The 21,771-nt window shown below is 29.6% G+C and overlaps 2 protein-coding genes across 4 annotated transcripts; both read right to left on the reverse strand.

Moving 5' to 3' along the window:
* Positions 1-170: 170 nt before the first annotated feature.
* On the reverse strand, positions 171-4,368 carry LOC101511474 (equilibrative nucleotide transporter 3-like). 2 transcript variants are annotated; one of them, XM_004507173.4, is made up of 10 exons: positions 4,114-4,368; positions 3,423-3,499; positions 3,234-3,338; positions 2,671-2,826; positions 2,439-2,582; positions 2,073-2,178; positions 1,369-1,541; positions 1,131-1,291; positions 729-987; positions 171-451 (listed from the first exon to the last, which is right to left on the reverse strand). In XM_004507173.4, exons 2-10 carry the CDS (start codon positions 3,453-3,455, stop codon positions 344-346), a joined length of 1,245 nt encoding a protein of 414 aa, XP_004507230.1. In that variant the 5' UTR covers positions 3,456-3,499; positions 4,114-4,368; the 3' UTR covers positions 171-343. The 2 variants fall into 2 exon arrangements, with proteins under 2 accessions (XP_004507230.1, XP_027191361.1); XM_027335560.2 differs by lacking the exon at positions 4,114-4,368 and adding an exon at positions 3,604-3,984.
* Positions 4,369-13,282: 8,914 nt separating this feature from the next.
* On the reverse strand, positions 13,283-17,249 carry LOC101511797 (equilibrative nucleotide transporter 3-like). 2 transcript variants are annotated; one of them, XM_073369907.1, is made up of 9 exons: positions 17,156-17,249; positions 16,223-16,295; positions 16,024-16,128; positions 15,115-15,270; positions 14,890-15,033; positions 14,486-14,591; positions 14,205-14,377; positions 13,959-14,119; positions 13,283-13,822 (listed from the first exon to the last, which is right to left on the reverse strand). In XM_073369907.1, the coding sequence occupies exons 2-9, from the start codon at positions 16,253-16,255 to the stop codon at positions 13,456-13,458; spliced, it is 1,245 nt and encodes a 414-aa protein (XP_073226008.1). In that variant the 5' UTR covers positions 16,256-16,295; positions 17,156-17,249; the 3' UTR covers positions 13,283-13,455. The 2 variants fall into 2 exon arrangements, with proteins under 2 accessions (XP_073226008.1, XP_004507231.1); XM_004507174.4 differs by lacking the exon at positions 17,156-17,249 and adding an exon at positions 16,847-17,147.
* Positions 17,250-21,771: the final 4,522 nt, after the last annotated feature.

The following is a 21,771-nucleotide window of genomic DNA, read 5'->3' on the forward strand; positions in this document are numbered from 1 at the left end:
TACAATGTATCCAGTTGATTATTTGTACTAGATGATGTAATTTGGTTATTTTTCTTAGTTTCATTAATTGTATGGGATTGCTTATTATCATTTAACATCAATAAAGAATATGATTGAGTTGTTAAACAATTTTATCTAGCTTTTGTCAAAAAACTAAATAAATCAATCTAACTAAATTGCATAATATCAAATTCCCATCAAATTGACCAAGGCGTTATTAATATATTCACAATTAAGGATACGAATATAAGAGTGCAAAATTCAACACGTTTCCACATCTATTTATGAACAATGAATGCCTCTTCCATTTCCCTAGTTTACCTTGGTTAATTAATATAAAATCTCACCATCCTTTACCTATTAACCACAACCAGTCAAGTATTACCCCTGCAAAAAGACCTCCAAGAAGACACAATACCAACATGTTTCCCAAAGCATTTTGTTCAGGTCCCTACAAAAGTAAAAAAAAAAAAAGTATTAATCAATTTAGGTTTAAATATAATTTAAGTCCCTCAAATTATACAGTTTGTTTTTTTTAGTGCCCGATGTACAAATCCAAACAATAAACCGTTTTTTAAATTGCAGGACTAAATACAAACAAAAAAACCTTACAAAGACTAAATTCAAACAACCCTATAATTGGATGGACTAAAATAGTATTTAAACAATGAATTTATATTTGCAGAATTCTAAACCTCTAAAAAGTTATATTCTTTTAACACACTCACCTTGTAACCTTTTGGTGCAGAAGTGAAAACACAGATAGTGAGGTAACCATTAGATAACCCCAAGAAAGATGTCAACATTATCATCCAACCTTGCTTACCATACTTTGCAGTGAAATAAAATGCTGGAATAAGTAAAAATCGAGAAATGACTGCTGTAGTGATCAACTTTCTAGACTCCATCTTCAAGATTTTTGCAAGTGGAATGTATCTTCCGATAAGATCACACACATTAAACATAGCAATTAAAACAAGAGCATACCTGAAATATCAATCGGCTCTTAAATCGGCTTATACACACAAAAATTAGAACAAAGGAAGTAAAATGTTTAGAACGAGGCGTCTCCATATATAATACATATCATATTTCGGCAAATACAAACACTAAAAAATCCCATCACATACCAGGTGCCTAAACTGTGCGACCCAGTATCTTCTGATAAGAATCCAGGGAAAATAGACAGTGTTAGCACATATATTAGGAACAAATCAAGTGCATAATCAATGTTTTCCAATAACAATTGTTTTATTCCTTTGCGTTCCTGTTGTTTTGAATCTTCCGAGGCCTGGAAAAAATTGAAACGAAATCTTAACAATTAGGAGTGACCATGACAAATTGAAACGAAAAGAAAAGAAACAGTACTCCGCCGGGTGAAGCCTTGATGCCTGCGGCAGCAAGGTCAGCTGAAACAGTTTTGGATCCTTCAGACGCTGCTTTTGAACGGTAGTACTTGATGATTGGTAATTTTGGAAAGACAAATGCGTAGAGAATAACACACAGAAGCTCGAAAAATGATGATAGGGCAAAGAATAGAACTGCAGGGCCAGTATAATTACAGATGATCAGTATAATGACAAATTAGTACAAGAATCATAATTGTATATACTATATATCTAAAGAAAACATACAGGAAATGGGACAATCGTCACAAAAAATTGATGTATTAGAAGAAATTGACATTGGTGGTCTAAATAACCATCTACTGCACTCATAGGACTCTCAATATATTCAGTTGTAAATTTATAATGATTCTTTAGAATTAGACTAATTCCTTATTATTAGTAACAAAAAATATATATGGTGGAGGACCCTGTTGCAAAGGAACTATAGTCCACTTTCATCCATATTTCAGGTAACTAACCATCAATCTTCAATAAATTACATAATCAGCAATATCTTGTTGAATTGTTTGAAAATGGAGATAAAAAATTGATTTGCAAAGTTATTCCTATCAAAAATTAGAGAACAAAAATAGAGGCTAGATATACAAAAGACGAAACCATTTATACAGCTAAACTCTGAATCATCAAATGTTTCCAAGCTAAACATTGGAGAGTTAAACTTACTAGCTCCTTTGCGAAGACCGTCTGGAGAATTTTCAAATACTGCTTTTGTAATTAACCTCAAAGCAGATGTTAGCGCACCAGATGCTGCAGAACCAGCAAGGAAAGACTGCAGCAATAAAAACATTAAAAGAATGCATATGTTGAAAGTATTTCTTGACTGCAGATCGCAAAAAGATAGCAGATTGTTCAAATTTCACTACCCTATAGTGCTATTGTGCCAAAATAGCCGCTATTTAACAACACTAATTGGTACTAAATAGTGTATTGTAAAATAATAGCAATTTGTTCAAGTTCCCCTACAGTATGGCACTAAAGCGGAGCTATAGCCGCTACTTGATGACACACATTTCAATTGGTGATGCTGACCTGAATGAATTCCGGAATCATGTAGGATAGGTCTCCAACCATTCCTCCTTGTACATGCGCATCTGCCATTCCAAATACCGCACTAACTATGCATATACCAATGAAAGTTCCAATCCCTCCTTTACCAGATGTTGCTAAATCCAACTATGGAAAGTAAATAGGAAAAGTAAAATAATACCCAAATTCATATTCTAGAGGCATCAAAGTCTACAAACAAATGAATGAGATTTACAATTAACAATGCCAAAATGCCGAAGAAAAAGACAGTATATCCAAACAGGTTCCGCAGCCTTGTATTTATTTTTTCCTCGTTGTAAGCCAGAATTGCTAATGTTATGAAAGCAAATGGCTGATATACAAGGGTAAGCACCCTAGAGGGGTGGTATTTCTGCACAAAGGAAAGGAAGTTAAAAAAGATATATTCAAATTTCAGAGACAATCCTATGATATAAGTTTTAACAAAAAGTAAATAAGAAACAAGTAACAACATATGAGAATCACAAAATGAAATATGCATATGCATTGAAGTAAACAAACTATGATTGCTTTGCTAGAATACATAGCACTGTAAGGAGATCTGTGAAACAAATTCGAAAAATACACCAACTGTAATGTTTTGTCAGAAAGTTTAGTGATTTTCTTGGTAAATAATGACAATGAGTAAAGAAATTCATTACAGTACGATTCATTGTTCATCGTTTAATTAGATAACAAAACTGCACCCATTAATTGAAAATTGAACTGTGATTTATTCTGTTCTAAACTGTAAAATGCATTAGATAGTTAAAAAATTACCGGAAACAAGTAAATATAGTAATCTACAATTGTGAGCATACTGTTCCAAGAGAAAAGACCACCAATGCCAAGAAGCCAGCAAATCACTACTGCAGCATATTTACCCTGCCATAAGCAAATAATTTAAATTTAAATGAAGAAATAATGCATGTTTAGCTAAAATAATAATTAAATTAGTAAATGTATTACCTCAAGGCGTGGTGGAGGCTCACTTTTGACCATGGCTAGCTATCTTAGAAGCTTAATTCTCTTCAATCAATCAAGCACTAAAAGAAAGAAGAAAAAAAAAACATTATTCAAGGTGATACAAAAGACATCCATGGCTTCATTTTTCAATTTTAACACTTGAATTAATGACAGGTAGCACTACCGGATCGGATTTCCTGCGATAAGGAAAAGTTGCGTTCATACAGTTGGCATATCCGAAGTAGTTATATCAAGATCAGATAGTTCAAATTTTAATACATATTTTGATTTTTAAAATAACTAAAATATCGAGCTTAAAATCAGAATTGTTCGATCACGATCCAAAAACTCTTGATGTGCCGACTATGTGAATGCAAGTTAGTACTATTTGGCTTTATTCATATTACTACATTGTTTACTTGAGCCTTGGAAGTGAATGCTGAGTTTACATGAACAAAATTTGATGCATAAGTCAAAGGAAGGATTTGTCGTGATGATAATTATGGCCATACATGAGTAAATAAAAACTTCCACCATTTAGTGTATTAGTAAATAATGTACACGTATATACCCTTTGCAGGTGATATTTTGACAGCACGAAAACAATTACTTGAGCTAAGTAATGACCTTTCAATGGAAATTAACAAAAATACGATTTGTAGAGAGAGAGAGAGAGAGAGGACATTTTGGGAACCTTGGTTGAGGTAATTTATTGATGTTCACACCGACTAAATTGTGTGTATCGACCACATCAACAACCGTGACTCTGTTTTGCAAGCTTCGTATTGGGAGAGAGATTGCAATTTTGAGAGTAGGTAGTGATTTTACAGAGGAAATTTGGAAGGTGGTGAAGCAATTTTTGTTGTTGGCTCGGAAGCTAGTTGGTTAGAAGTTAAAACTGTACAGTTTTTGTTACTTTGTGAGAGATAGTAGATCGTTTTTTGTGAGCTTCTTTTATGTTTTCTCAAAGGCTCCTATTTTAGTTTGAATTAACTAATCTCGATGTTATGGGTCACTTGCACGTGGTACAATATATATTATATTTAAATAATAAAATAATATACTATTTTTTACAATTAATTTATTATGTTTCTAGATATTATAAATTAATGAAAAATATTAAAAAATTGAATAAATAATAAAATTATTTTATATTTGAAATTATTTATTGATTACAATTTTTTTAAAATTATTAATAATTAAATAATTTTATTTTATTGTTAGAGAATTTGAATAAGTATTGGATATATATTATATGTAAATGGAAAAATTAATCTGGTAAATAAATTTTATTTATTTTATAATTTTAATTAATTTTTATATTTTTGAATAAATTATATAAAAAACAAAATAATCATTGTGATAAAATCATAAATATTTTTTAAATTAATTATTAATATTTGATTTTTAAGTGTCAAATTCAATTAATTTTTTTATATTTATATTTTATTAGATTTAATTTTTTTATATTTTATAATTATTTTTATTTTTATATTTAAATTTATATTGTATTATATTTAAAAAATTTATATTTTAAATTATATTTTATAAAGTGTTTTTATATTTGTATTTTATTATATCTAAATAATTTATTTTATCATATTTTTATTATATTCATTAAATGGACTATAAATCTTCGAATTTACCGATTCAAATTTAAGAGAAAATAGAGATACTGGAAGAGACCGCTTGTTGATTTAGTGCTAACAAGATTGTGAGTGTATGGGTCAATTTTAAGTCATGTTTTCTACTCAAAGGAAAGGAGAAGTGTAAACGTCTCTTATTGAGGAAATTTCAACTTCGATGGGAAGTATTGCTTCCATTCCATACACCATTGATAAATGAGTTACCCCTATTGACGTAAGAATAGAGGTTCTATAGCCATGTAATACAAATGAGAGCATTTTATGTCAATCCTTATATGTTTCTACTATCTTTTGTATGATTTTCTTGATATTCTTATTTGCTGCTTCTACAGCCCTATTCATTTTCGAACGATAATGACAAAGAATTTTGGTGCTGAATTTTAAAACTATCACACAACTCCTTCATCATTTTGTTATCCAAATCGGCCGTGTTATCGGTGACAATCTTATTTTGAAAACCATATCGACATCAATTTTCTTTTGATGAATATTCAACCACGCTTTTCATCACATTGGCATAAGAAGCAACTTAACTCATTTTGTGAAATAATTAAAAGCTACTAGGATAAATCGATGTCCATTTAAAGCTTTATGCTCGATAAGTCCAATAATATCTCTCCCTCACATTGAAAATGATCATGGTGATGTTAAGATATTCAAAGAGGTTGGCAGTACATGCATTTTATCAGCATAGATTTGACATTTATGACATTTCTTTACGTAACTAAAGCAATCAAACTCCATGGTCAACCAATAGTAACCAGCCCTAAAGATTTTTCTTACCATTGCGTGTCAATTTGCATGAGTTCCAAAAGAACCTTCGTGAACCTCTTGAATTATTTTCTCTGCTTCCATTTCATCCACACATCTGAGAAGAACAATATCATGATTTCCTTTATAAAGTACATCACCATTTAAGAATAAGTTCATTGACAACCTCATCAAAATCCTCTTGTCGTTATCTGAAACACCCGATGGATATTCTTTATTCTTAACATAGGATTTGATATCATAAAACCATGACTTGTTGTCAATCTCTTCTTCTATTGATAAGCAATATGTTGGCTTATCCTTTTGTTGAATTTTTATGACTGATACATCCTGACTGATGCTTATTTTGAACATTGATGACAATGTGGCCAAGGCGTCAGCATATTTGTTTCCTTCTCGAGGAATATGGTGAAAAGTGATATTCTCAAAGTGTTCTGTCAATTCTTTGATATGTGTATGATACAAAATCAATTTGGAAACTCACATTTCTCAATCTCCTTTTGTTTGATGGATGACCAACGATGAGTCTCCATATACCTCAAGAATTTCTACCTTTGATTCAATAGCTGCTTTAATGCCCATAACGCATGTCTCATATTCTGCAATATTGTTTGTGCAATCAAAACACAATGTAGTTGTAAATAGAATGAACTGGATCTCTAGGGAAATCAAAATGGCTCCAATTCCATGCCCTAATGCATTAGAAGCACCATCAAACACCAACATCCATTTTTCACTATAAGATGAATCAGTCTCTTCAAATAAAATCATTATGCCTTCATCGGGGAATTCACACAACATTGATTGATAATCTTCTATATGTTGTTGGACCAAATAATCTGCTAGTGAGTTTCCCTTTATAGCCTTCTGTGTAACATACACTAAGTTGTATTCTGATTACAACATCTGCCAACAGACAATCCTTCCATTTTGGACATCAACCAAGTTGTATGACATAACGTGTATTGCCTCAATTGACGAGCAGCCCATGCTAATGCGCAAAAGGTTTGTTCAAGCAGTGAGTGCCTTGTTTCACAATTAGTGAACTTTTTGCTCAAATAATAAATAACGTGCTCTTTCTTACCAGATTCATCATGTTGCCCCAGTACATAAACCATTGACTCGTCAAGTACTATTAAGTACATAATAAGCAATTTCCCAAGAACAAGAGGCACCAAGACTGAAGGTTTTGACAAATACTGGTTAATCATCTCAAAAGCTTTTTGGCAATTCTCATTCCATTCAACCTTTTGGTATTTGTGCAACAACTTGAAAATTGGCTCGCATGTAGCGGTGACATGTAATATGAGTCTGACAATGTAATTCAATATATCCAAAAAGCCATGGACTTCTTTTTCCGTTTGTGGAGCCAACTTTTCTTGTATTGCTCTTACCTTATCTAGGTCCACTCATATCCCTTTTCGACTAACGATAAATCCAAGTAGCGCATTTAGCAGGCTTTAAACAAAGTTTGAACTTCCTTAGTCGCAAGTTTTGAAGGTTAACATCATGGTATTCATTGGTCCGAGACTTTTCAATCATATCATCCACATAAACCTCTATCTCCTTCTGCATTATGTCCTAAAACAAAGTTACCATTACTCTTTGATAAGTTACTCCAGCATTCTTCAATCCAAATGACATCACTTTATAACAGAAAATTTTCCATTGCGTGATGAATGTAGTTTTCTCTGTATCCTCGAGAGCCATCTTGATTTGATTGTATCTTGAGAAACCATCCATGAAAGAGAAAATAGAATATTGAGCAGTGCTCTCTACTAGGACATCAAAATGAGGCAAAGGGAAATCATCTTTAGGACTAGCTTTATTTAAATTCCGATAATCAACGCACATTCGAACCTTTCCCTTCTTTTTTGGAACTAAGACAATATTAGCAACCCATTGAGAATATTTTTCCACTGCTAAGAAACCAACATCAAATTGCTTCTTGACCTCTTCTCTAATTTTTAGTGACATATCAGGCTTCATCCTCCTTAGTTTTTGTTTTATTGGAGCACATTCAGGCTTGGGTGGTAGCTTGCGTTCAACTATTTAGTATCTATCCCATACATATCCTAATATGAGAAACAACATACATAAAAACAAAGGTGAGAGAGGAGATACATGCCGTAAGCGGGTAAAGGCAAAGATGTGGAGACTGAGGCTATGCATAGACCATGGAGACACTAGTATCGGTAACAGTTCTCTTCTCCCACCTTCTTCTAATTTCATGTTTTTGTTATCTAATTATTGTTGGTTGTGTTATTAAAAAGACTTTGAATTTTGGATCTCTTTACCTTTACTCCTATGTGTTTTTAAAATGCTTCTTCCCTTTTTTATTTATTTCAGATAAAAAAAAGCTTTTCTTCCTATATTCTGATTTTTGTGAAAAATAAAATAAAATAAAACTCCCGTATTTTTTTTCTACTCAATCAAATTTCCACTCAACCAAATTTCTTCTCTCTGGTTGATTTTTTTTTTTTTTTGTCTCAAATTTATAGGCTAAAATGATGAATTTGCGTGTTCATGAGATAAAATTGAGTTCTAATTTTTTTTTTATTGTTTTGCAGCAAAATCAAACAACCTCAGATAATTAAAGAAATAAGTGGTTGATTTTTTTGATTGAATGTACAAATGGTGAAGATATAACCTTATTAGTATAAAAAAAGTTAAAATTAAAATGGAGACGAGTGGCTGATCTTTTTTTGTTTTTTGTTAAATATAATGTAATGGAAACCCATATAAATATAGACTCAAAATTTGGACCATTTATAAAATGACGACTTTTTAGTTAATAATAATAAGTACAAAATTTTTATTAAACCTATTATTACTTTTTTTTTAGAATTATTTTTTAATTGGTCAGACAAAATTTAGGTACTATATACCATCAAACTAATACTAACATTCTTGTTATTTAAAAAGAGTCATCCTTCTAACACTTTTTGAAGCAAATTCATCAACCAAGTCTTCATATTGTATTGTCTCCAAAAGATCATTTTCAATAGCTATCAATGCTAATTCGTTAAGTATTTCTTGTAACATGGTAGATCGCAAGTAAGACTTCTACATCTTCAATTTTGAAAAACTCCTTTCTGAATAAGCAATTGTCACAGAAATAATGAACAAAATTCTATATGCAAACATTGTATTAGGAAAACAATATAAGCTTTTCTAACGAAGATTCCTCAATAGTAACATAGTTTGAAGAAACATCAACATATCTTATTATCAAAGACATTTGCTCTTGGTGACTAACATCAGCAGTACAATCAAGTATTACTCAGAGATTCTTTGTTTGTTTGATCTTTCTAACTATTTCATTTTCAATTGCAAAATCAAACAACATATTAATTCATTTTGTATGTTATGTTCAAGATACTGAAAGTGAACATTATTATATGTAATATGTGTAACATGCTATTGGACATTTGAGTCAAATTCAACTAACATTTCAATTAAATCCAAACTTTCTTTACAATAGAAAAATATGTTTTAAGACCTTTCGTAACTAAAAAATCAATCATTTTAGAATCAAGAGCATCACAATTTCTTGGATCAAATAGTACCATCGTAAATGACAATCAATAATGAGTTCCTAAAATCTAAAATCATAACATTAGATTAAATCCTGATAGATAATGAGTTTCTAAAATCAGAAAATCAATCATTTCAAACAAATTGAATTCCTAAATCAGTAAATCAGAAAATCTAAACACAAGAATACCCTAATATCAAGATTATGACCTTTGGGCTTTGGTGACAGCGCCTGGTAGCTGCAACAATTGTCACATACTTACAGTGGTGATGGGTGGATAGACGAGGTTATAGTTGAGAAAAGTTAGATTTAGTCTTAGTCTCTGTTTAGAAAATGAATATTTATTTTGAACATAAGGTGCAAATATAAAATTTTAGAGTGATCATTATATAAAATGAATGATATAAATGTAATTTTTCAAAGTCCCGGTATATTATAATTTTTTTTAAGGCTTCTCTAAATAAAACTTGTGCAAATGTTCTGATCGCTAAGGGTTATGGTCTACCCTGAATACAACATGTCTAGTGCGGAGATCTTAAGATGACATAGGCTAGCTACCACTACCACGGTGTCTACTCAACCAAGTTAGATAACCTAACATGCCACGATACGTCTTCATTATTGGAATGAGTGTTTTGGTGGAGATTATATGTGTGATTTTCCACTCAATAGAAGTTAATATTTCGTCTATCATAATAAATGTCACTTTAACAAAAAAATAGTTGTTTTAAAATAAATGTCATTTTCAATTTTTGACGTAATTTTAATTTTATTTTTAAATCTCATTCAATGATTACTATATACGCAATTTACAAAATATTATTATATTTTATATTAATGATAGTGAAAAACACATCAATAGTTAAAATGGTGGTATTTTGGTAAAATGATTTTTCTATTTCTTCTAATTATTGTATATTTTAATATGTGTACAAAAACCTTAAACGACACTCATTATGAGATAAATGGGGTGTATGTTATCGAATCTGCCTTTCTATGGATAGGTTAATCCACATACACATGACATAGTTTGAGCTCAAATTCGATAAACTATCCTTTTAGTCCTCAAAAGTGTAGGGTATTGTCTTTTTGTCTCTGACGTAGCCAAAAACTCAAATTAATTCTCGTATCATCAAAATAGCATCTGAAAGATATAACTTACTATCATAAAAGTCTATAAAAGACATAATTTACAGTCAAAATAGTCGATAACTATTATAACGTCATAGAATAAGCTGACTGATATTTTTATTTTTTGTTGAGTCAAAGACCAAAATGACGACGTCCTTTATTCATGTAAATATGTTGGATTGTGTTACATTATATAAGCTCAAATTACATTGAATAGATTGATGCTATATAAATTTGTTTTAATTGAGATATATCTATTATAATATATTAAAAAGAGTCTCGAATTCTATTGGCGACAACTCATCTATATATATGTCACATTATTCTAAAATTTGCCAACTCACAAAAATTCTGATGTGGCACTTTCTAAAGCATCATATTTCTTTGATGTTTTGCTTCCATTCTATTTTGTTTCACCAATATATAATGTAAAATAAACTCTTTCACTTGTCTATTCAAGTAGAGTTATTTAATATGTTTAAAAACTTCAACTCTAAACAATACGTTTAGCAACCACCCTCTTGCATTTGGTTCAAGTCACTTACATAAAGACACTATGTAATGCAACAAAGCCACATCCATTTCAATTTGTGTCACATTCTTAGTCCACAAATGCTTCAATAACATTGTTTCTTTGTTGTCATTATTGTTGAAGACCACATATAGGAGGTGAGTATTTTTCCTAAGGTATAGAATGTGTCTACGTATCATTTTTTTTCTTTTTATAATTAAAAAAACACATATCATAATCAAAACAAAATAAAGATGAATAATACTAAATATATTTGTTTGAAAATGAATAACTTCTAACCATTTCACTAACTTTTAATCATTTCACTACTTGAAATTTCCAATGTCTTAAACATCAACAAACTCTTCTTGCCTATAATTTTTGGTAACCCACTCTTGACATTTCTTGATCATGACAAATAATTATTTGGAAATTTCATTTTACATTCTAATTATTTAGATGAATCAATAGTTAAAGTAATTGAAATTGTTCTATATCCAAAAGACTAGATAGAGAATTTGTTTGCACTTATAGTATTTGCTTGAAGTTTAAATATAATTAAAGTTCACACCAACTATTGATTTGTATTAAATTTTCATTTGGCTTAAGTGTTTTTGGTAAATATTATTTTTGTTTGTGAAATAATTATTCAAAAGTACACTTAAAATGGTTATTCATCTGTCCAAACATACACTTATTCGCAATATCAATTATTCAAAAGTTTACATTTTATTTTTACAATTTATAGTTTATCGGCAAAATTTTCTTTACTAAAATTTCTCTATCTTTACATACTTAAATTTATTAATTTTTGAGTCATGATGACAAGTCGTTCCACTGAGAAGCAATTCTTGTGTAAGCACAAAAAATTTGAACACTATTTGACCACATATGCGAAAAATTATATTTCTTTTAATTATTTTAAAACTATATATTATTTAATTATTATTTTTCTATTTTTTATTTTTTATTTTTATGTGTGTGTCTAAATTCTTGTGTTTACACAAGAATTTTTCCTATTAAGTTATATATAAACTCATAGAGTATATAAAAACAATCTTGAAGGACATGTGAACTTATTCATTTTTTACAAACAAGCTGAATAATTCACTTTAAGTGTTGGTGTATACATAGTGATACTATAATGGCAATTACTTTGAGTAATACGATATTAACTATTGCCTGACTAAAATTTAAGGAAGAAGTGTAATCTTTATCATAAGAAGTCTTTGCTATATACTTAGATCCAACTACTGAGAAAGACTATAGACCTATTAGTGAATCTTCATTCACATTTTCATTGAAATGGACTATCCTCTTTAACTATACACTTAATTAGTCTAATGTGAACTTATGTCAAAATTTACATAAACTTAAAAATATAATGTATAAAAACTAATATAACTCATACAAAATAAAGAATATATAAATAAATAAATGAACTATTTAACAAATATATCATCAGAATGAGCACTTAAAGAAAACAAAAAGTTTGAAAATCCCAATTCTAAGTAGAAATAAATGTTAAAAATAACACCTGCATCTTTAAAGTTAAAAAATCTTATCAATAGTGCCATATTTTAATATATGTTGCATGAATTCTATTAGTCAATTAACGTTTTACCTTTTCCTTTGTAATAAAGCAAAATTAGTCTACATATAATTATTCAAAAATATATTTACCTTTTAACACATCAATATTTTAATATATTCTACTGCAAATATTACTTATAAATTACATATTATTGTAAGGATTTTGCTATTTAAAACTCAATATAAAAGAAGAGACAATCTACGAGAAATCATACATATGTAAAATGAAAAAAGACTCGAAGGTTCCATCCCTAAAAAATGTTAGGAGATGTTCAGAAATAATTGAAATAGTTGAATAGGAGGATGACTATGATTATCGCCTTTGGTAAATTTACCAAAGATCAAAATAATTTATTTGATATTATGGATGACTCGTTACAAGCGGACCATTTCGTTTACATGGGTTGGTCTGGTCTATTGCTCTTTCCTTGCGCCTATTTCGCCGTGGGGGTTGGTTCACATGTACCACCTTTGTAACTTCATGGTATACTCATGGATTGGCAAGTTCCTATTTGGAGGGTTGTAACTTGTGTCTACATTTACTTATTACTTATTTTACTACGCAAGTACCTTTCTAACAACTAAGCAACAAATTTTACTCTAAAGTGGCATGCCATGAGTAAATCTTTTCAAGACATAAAATTTAGGCATGCATTACCTGTGGTGAATCAACTGAAAAAATTGGAAAAAGTATGATCTTAATTCGATTTAGCTTTAACAAGAATAAAACACCAATATTGACCAAAGAATTTCTAAATATTCATAATGAAGAATAAGAACGTAGAAAAAAGAATCTATTTGTGAATATGCCTCTGCTATTTTCTATAATTTATCTTGGTTGTGTTATCACCATCCTTTACCAATTAACCACAACCAATCAAGTGTTACCCCAGCAAAAATACCTCCAAGAAGAAACAATACCAACAAATTTCCCAATGCATTTTGTTCAGGTCCTTTGTACCCTTTAGGTGCTTCAGTGAGGACACAAACAGTGAGATAACCATTAGATAACCCCAAGAATGATGTCAACAGTATCATCCAACCTTGTGTACCATACTTTGCAGTGAAATAAAATGCTGGAATAAGTAACAATCGAGAAATGACTGCTATAGTGATCAACTTTCTTGACTCCAACTTCAGGATTTTAATCAGTGGAATGTATCTTCCAATAAGATCCCACACATTATACATAGCAATTAAAACAAGAGCATACCTGAAACATATTGAAATATCAATCAACTCTTAAATCGGCTCATACACACAAAAAACAGAACAAAGGAACTAAAACACTACAAATAATATATCTCATATTTCAACAAATACAAACACTACAAAACCATATCACATACCAGGTTCCCAAACTGTGTGATCCAGTATCTTCTGATAAGAATCCAGGGAAAATAGACAATGTTAGAGCAAATATCATAAACAAATCAAGAGCATAATCAATATTTTCCATTAACAATTGCTTATTTCCTTTGCGCTCAACTAGCCTTGAATCTTCAGTAGCCTGAAAAAATACACTAGTCTGAATAAAACTGAATCTAAAAAAGTTATAAATTTCCATGAAAAGTTGAAAAGAAAAGAAACAGTACTCCTCCAGTTGAGGTCTGAATTCCAGCTACAGCAAGGTCAGCTGAAACAGTTTTGGAACCTTCAGCTGCTGCTTTTGAACGGTAGTACTTCACAATTGGTAATTTAGGAAACACAAATGCATAGAGAATAACACACAAAAGCTCAAAGAATGTTGATATGGCAAAGAACGTAACTGCATAGAGTACAACAACAGCCATAATTAGTTTTAGTGATGAATTTTCAATAAACCACATAATCATTATGAATGTCTTTATGCATTATTTGAGAGTGTTGAACTTACTAGCTCCTTTGCGAAGACCGTTTTGAGAATTCTCAAAAACTGCTTTTGTAATTAACCTCAAAGCAGATGTTAAGGCACCTGATGCTGCAGCACCAGCAAGAAAAGACTGTAACAATAAAACCATTGAAAATAAAATTGCATAATGTTAGAACTTTAGAAAGAATATTTTCAACCTCATAATAATTTCATCAATGTTGTCAATTATGAATTTCAAAATCAACGGTTTATTCAAATTTTGCTACACTGCAACCTAAGTCTATAGCGCCACTATAGTTGCTACTTGACAACACTATATACTAAACAACGTATCTTTGAATAATAACATTTTGTTCAAATTCCATTAATTATAACATGGCGTTTCTATTTGACAACACTGAATTCCAAATTTCCAATGTGATGCTGACCTGAATGAAATCCGGATCCATGTAGGATAGGTCTCCAACCATTCCTCCTTGTGCATGAGCATCAGCTATTCCAAATACACCACTAACTATGCATACACCAATATAAGTTCCAATCCCTCCTTTACCAGATGTTGCTAAATCCAACTATGGTAAATACATAGGAAAAATAAAATCACAACAATATCCTAGAGGAATCAAAGGTTACAAACAATGAACAGGATTTACAATTAACACAGCCAAAATCCCCAAGAAAAAGAGTGTATATCCAAAGAGATTCCGCTTCCTTGTATTGATTTTTGCTTCATAGTAAGTAAGTATTGCTAGTGTTCCAAATGCAAATGGTTGATATACAAGAGTAAGCACTCTAGAAGGATGGTATTTCTGCACAAAGAAGAAAAAAAGAAATTAAAAAGTTCTATCCAAAAGCAATGCTATGATATAATTCATAACAATAATAACAAGTAACAACATCTGAGAACCACAAGTTGAAATTAAACTGCATATGGTCATAGTTAACAATATCTACTGATGAAAGAAGACATGTGAATCAAATTTTAAAAATACAATCACTTGAATTTCTTGTTCAGAATGTCAAATAATTGCAACAATAAACTGAAATTTTATGATGAAGGATTCATTCCCTATTGTTAATGGATACCAAAACAGTAAATGAACTAAGGTTAGTTAACAAAATAACAATCTGGAAGGTTATTAGTTAACTCTATTTTTAGATTTTCCCTAAAATTTATAAATCTGTGAAGGCAATTCAGAGTTGTTATATATCCATATTGTGAGATTTCCCTTGACTTTGGTGTTATATATCTATATATTGCAGCAAAACATTATCTGACAGAAACATGAAAATGGCCAAAACTGGATGCTGCTACCTCTAAGAACCGACACTTATCAAATGTGTGTTCCTGTGTCTCGACGCATGTCGGTGTCAGACACCAACATGACATTGGCACATTAATTATATTCAATCAATTCATTTTTTCAAATTATTACTAATGTCAACCTGTCAATATTAGTATCGAGTGAGTCCAGTGTTTATGTTAGTATCTATGATTCATATACTTCTACACAAGAGTAACTAGACTAATTAAAAATTTAATCAGAAAGTAGATAAATTACCGGAAACAAGGAAACATAGTAATCTTCTATTGTCAGCATACTATTCCAAGAGAAAAGACACCCATTGCCAAGAAGCCAACAAACCACTATTACAACAAATTTTCCCTGATAATGCCAAATAACTTAAATGATCAAATAATGCCTCTTTAAGTAAAGTTATAATAATTGAAGTACTAATTAGCAGTATATTATATATCACCTGAAGACGTGTTGGAGGCTCACAATCGACCATAGCTATTTCAGATTCTTAATTCTCTTCAATCAACGAAGCACTAAAAGAATTAAGGTAAAAAATAACTTCAGTCAAGGTAATAGAAAATAACAAAAATGACAGTTCAAAAGCAAAACCAAACAGAACAGAACAGAACAGAACAGAAATAAATAAATAAATGTGGCCTATAGCTATGTTCTGACTATGTACATAGCATATAAAACAAGAAATTTGATCATAAAATTAACACATACTAGCATATCAATAATTTATCTTGTGGTTGATAAACAGGGCGGTAAATAACAGGGCGGTAAATACCGCGTGCAACTCACAACACACAACTATTAGGTCTTAAATTTGATAGCGTGAGATATATTCAACTTAACAATATCGAGTATTAATAATCTATATAAACTAAAATAATGTAATACAATAGCGAAGTAGCATATACGATACATTTAATTATAATAACATATCAAACTAATAGATCACTATAATAATAATAATTTCCTGCACTTTACAAGTAACGAAAGTCACAATAAATCATCCAGAGAAACAGTGTATAAAATATGCCCTAGTAAGTGATCATATATATTGTGACAGAACAAATACCATTTAACTTCTGCTAATCAATGAAATATTTTATTGGAAACACAAACACCAATGAGAGAAGAAACCAACAAAAAGATAAGATTTTGGAAGAAACAGATTCAGTGATAGAAAGAGAGATTCTAGGAAGACCGTAGGGAGAATCAGAATTTATGTGATGGGATCTGGTGGATACTTGACCAAAAAGTAATTTTTTTATTTTCAAATTGTACCATAAAGTTTCTAAGATATGTATCCTTTTTGATCAAAAAAATATCATTAATTGTTGTGAAAAATATTTTGGCCACACAAATTTCTCAATTCTTGTTCAACCTTTGACATTTTGCGGACAAAAAAGGAGTAATCATCCGATCTATTCGTTTTCTAACTTGTTTTGCGCTCATTTATTTGAATTGATTGTCACGTGTGCACAATAATTATTTCTACCGAAATTGTTCCCTTTCTATACGTTTTTAATCTTTATTTCTAGTTAGATATGGTAAGGTTATTGATTTTAATCTTAATAATAAAGTTAATATTGATGTTTGACTCTTTGCTTTATTACAAATGGTATGAAATATAAATTTCACTTTATTTATAAAATGGATATGATTTTCAATACAGAAGAAGTATTGAAGACCATTGATGATCTTGATGAATGTGAAAGACATATCTCTGACATTAAAATTTACATTAGATTAGAATAACATCAAATGGAGTTGGATCTAATAAAATAGATTATATTCTATAATGTGATGAGTTATATTTGAATCCCGTTAGAAAATAAAAAACAATCAATTATAACTCAACATGCTAACAAAACATTGGATAATTGTTTGATTTAAAAATTGTATATTTTGGCATCTAAACTGAATCACTTATTATTCGTAGAATTCTAAGATTATTATTAAAAATAAAATGTTCGGAAATACTATATCAAAAGCTAATAAAACAATTCAAATGGATGTAAACTATTGTCTCGAAAAAAATCTTACTAAAGAAAATGTCACAATTTTTGTAGATTGTTTCAATAGTCACCGTAACTACGGTAAACTAAGCATACAATGTAGTTGTAATTCCTAAATTCAAAACATAACAACTCACGGTAGCATAGATATTCATAAAAATACCCGCCATATGCAATTATGCATAGACAACAAGAAGTAGCTCTATCACTACTATATTCAATCCAATAATAAATTTTGGGAATACCAAATTACTTCATTGATAATAAGAGAATGAATTCTAACCTAGAAGAATTTGAGAATTGTGAAATTTCTAAATATAATCGGAGACTAAGCTATAAGTTTGATTTACAAACAAAGATACATTGATAATAATTATATTGGTGATTATCTGAAAAGTCAAGCTACAACAATTAATTGATTTAGTATTATAATTTATTATTTGAGATAATCAATTATCATATGTCCGTATAAAGGTTTTTAAAAAAAAAAATCAATTAGGTCATTCATTTAATCAATATCAGATGTTACTATAAAATTGTAGGAAAATTTAAAATCACATTTTATACGTTAAATCCCTTTTCAAATACGTTTCTATTTTCTTTTGAAAGAAAACAACATTTTTTAAATAATTCTTGCTATTTTTTTAGCTCTTAAGGTTGTTTGAGACAATAAGGATACCTTCTTTCAACCTTTTGTGTTCAATCATACATTTTCATCATTTAAGTTATGAAGTGAATTTGACCTATAAGTATAATGGTCAATAAAATTATTAATTTAAATAGAAATATTGCATAATCCTTAAATCTCGAATTAGGCTATATTTGTGTTGACTAAAACGTCCTTGATGTGTTTCCTTAAATATTGATGATGATTGAATTGATCAAGTATAGTAGTTGTTGAATGATGTGTTATTTGTTGAAGATTAATTGGTGATAAATGTTGATCATGATTTTGTTAGAATTGTTTTGTTTTTATCGATCAGGTCTTATAGGATAATCAATTAGGAAGAATACTTAGTTAGTAATTAAAGGATATTTAAGTTAGTTGACTAAGATAATTAATTCATTGATTAGGTAACTAGCAATTCGATTAGGAAGAATAGGTACTCGATTAGAATGTTAGTAAAGAGGCTGAAACAGTCTAAGTGTTACATATGATGAACTAATAAATAACAATCGACTAGGTTTGACTAAATAATCAATTAAAAAAGTCAGATAGTCGATTAGATTATAATTTGAAAGGATGAATCAATTAAGTTATTGATGGATTAAAATAAAGTAATAATCAATTAGGTAAATGAGTTAATCAATTAAGTAAATGACATGTTAGGGGTTGAGTGAGATAACATTGAAGTACAAGGTTTGGGAAGTCTTAAAAGTTACATTGGTAGGAAGATTTTACGTAAATATTTGACACCATTAAAATTTTTTTTGTTAAATACTAAATTATTTTAATGAGACACACATTTTACTCGTGGAGTACCAGGTGTCTTGTCTATCCCAGTCAATTTCGAGTAAGATTATCAATTAGGTTTATTAAATAATCAATTAAGAAAGTCAGATAATTAATTAGACAAGTCAAATTATCAATTAGGAAAGTCGGAAAATCTAGGTTGACTAAATAATCAATTAGAAAAGATTATCATGATTAATTCTTTAAAATAAATGTAAAAATCAATTAGGCAATTTAGGTAATGGATTGGCAAGTAAGAAAATCAATTAGGGGCTTAATAGAAAATTAATAATTTTCTTTTAATAATAGAAAAAAAATTAATAATTTTCTTTTAATAGTAGAAAAAAAAATTAATAATTGTTAAGTAATGGTGAATAGTTATTAATTAAGATTATTTGGTGATGATAAAGCTTAGTAATAAGTAATTGTTAGTGGTTTATTGTTGACGAGGATTATGTGTGACATGATTGCTGCATTATGTTATTTGCTATTGCCTTTGTAATGTTCTTAGTCGCATATATGAGCTACCTTATATTAAATTAGTGTTGATAATGATGATGTTCAAATATCCTATACATGTGCATTCATAAGTATATTCATAAGTATGATATACTAAGAACTCTTGAGATAAAATTGAAATACAAGGCTGTGCAAGCCTTAGGGCAACATTGGTAGGAAGATCATAAGACTAGAGATGATAATAGGTAAGGTTTGGGTAGGATACTATAGTATCTATTTTTATATCTGCAATTTAAAAAAATACTATACTTGTGTCCGTATTCGTACCTTATTAGATATCAACTTTAATATTCGTACACTTACTCTCTGGATATCTAAGTGTTTGTACCCATACTCATTATTCACACTTTAATTAAAATAGATTGATAAATAAATGATATTGTTGTGATTAAATTTAAAAATTATTCAAATATCTTATGTCTAATCTTAAAGTATTATAAACCAAAATATTTTATAACTCAAAACATTTCAAATGAACACTCGTTACAATACACATTCAAATATTCATCATATAACCTTATGAATTTGTAAGTCATATGACAATACTATTCGAGATCTATAAAAACAAGTATAATTATAAAGTCACGATTAATAAGATATAACTCTTAGTTATAAAGTCACAATTATTTACATATTCATCATAATCAAATTCTTAAAAAGTTTGCAAACATTTATCTTTCGATTATAAATATTATAGTGGTACAATGATATTAATAGATGTTAAAACATAAAAGAAAACAATTAATTAAACTAAACACTAATATAATAAATAAATAATATATTTAAATAAGTGCGGATGCGGAGCGAGGTGGGTACTATAGTATCTGCACCCGTTTTGCAGGTAATTATTCGTCCTCGTGCCCATATTTATCCATTATGCAGGTTTTTACTCTACTCATTATGATTTTTTTTTTTTTTTTTTTTGCAGGTACCCACTAAATTTGAATCTAATTATCATCCCTACATGAGACGAGATACTAAACTTCAAGATAGCAAGGAGTGCAACCGTGAATATTAGACGTTGCGCCAAAACACACTTAAGGGCAAGTGGGTTCCTGTCGCAATAGTAGTAGAAATTAGAATAGAAGTCCCAAATATCATATCCAAGAGATTAAAATAATAATTACCAAACTAATCAAGTTTCTATTTTATATAGATAAACAAAAATGTGTTTAAAATGGTTTAGAGTCGAAATAGACAAGAATAAAATAGACAAAGAACAAATTGCAATTCAATTTATGAAAAGATTCTTTCTTCCCTATCAAATTTTCAGCATAGGCTCATGCATTGTGTTAGAAACCTGCAAAATGCTTGTAACTAAATGAAAGATTGTAATAAACCACCAAAACCTTGTGACTTTCGGTAGTTTTTAATAATTCTTCTTTGGGTTAAATAATTTTTCAGTCCTTATAAAATTTAAAATTTTATTTTTAGCCCTTATAAAAATTCTCTTTTAATTCATCTTTTGTTAAAAGAATTTGAATTTTTGTAAGGGAGATGTTTATAATATGACTGCTCGTAACGACTAAACTCTAAAGTACATAAGTTTCTATAAACTAAAATGTTAAATGTTAATATAATTAATTTTACTAATTTTTTGAAATATGAACATTCTATGTTTTTTTGAAAATAATATATAAAAACATTTTATATGTATAATATTACATATTTCATAATTACATTTGTATTACAAACACTACAAGAAGAACAACGATTTGTGGGGTCAATGCCTTCACAAAGGGAGAAAAACAGCCACAACAGGCAAATTTGTGGCTGTCTTTGACATCCACAAATAAGCTAGTCACAAAAGTTTGTGGCGGCCAAAACGTCCACAAAATTGAGTTTTTTTAGTTACCATTTGTGAGGGCTTGAAGCCGTCACAAAATTGTGATGAAAAAGTCTGCCACAAATTTATGAGGGCTTAGGCTGCCACAAAAGACTAAATTTTTTTTAAAAAATTAGCGTTTTTGAGGGGTAAGGCAACCACAAAAGTTGTCCTTTGTGAGGGTT

The sequence above is a fragment of the Cicer arietinum genome, chromosome 6 (genome assembly GCF_000331145.2).
Source record: "Cicer arietinum cultivar CDC Frontier isolate Library 1 chromosome 6, Cicar.CDCFrontier_v2.0, whole genome shotgun sequence".
Classification (NCBI taxonomy): Eukaryota; Viridiplantae; Streptophyta; class Magnoliopsida; order Fabales; family Fabaceae; genus Cicer; species Cicer arietinum.

Coding starts and splice junctions, on each gene's coding strand:
- LOC101511474 (XM_004507173.4), bottom strand. CDS start 3,455: ATGGTCAAAAGTGAGCCTCCACCACGCCTTGAG. Junction 2,583..2,670: donor GCATTTTGGCATTGTTAATT/GTAAATCTCATT, acceptor TACTTTCCATAG/TTGGATTTAGCAACATCTGG. Junction 2,179..2,438: donor TGATTCCGGAATTCATTCAG/GTCAGCATCACC, acceptor TTATTGCTGCAG/TCTTTCCTTGCTGGTTCTGC.
- LOC101511797 (XM_073369907.1), bottom strand. CDS start 16,255: ATGGTCGATTGTGAGCCTCCAACACGTCTTCAG. Junction 15,034..15,114: donor GGATTTTGGCTGTGTTAATT/GTAAATCCTGTT, acceptor TATTTACCATAG/TTGGATTTAGCAACATCTGG. Junction 14,592..14,889: donor TGGATCCGGATTTCATTCAG/GTCAGCATCACA, acceptor TTATTGTTACAG/TCTTTTCTTGCTGGTGCTGC.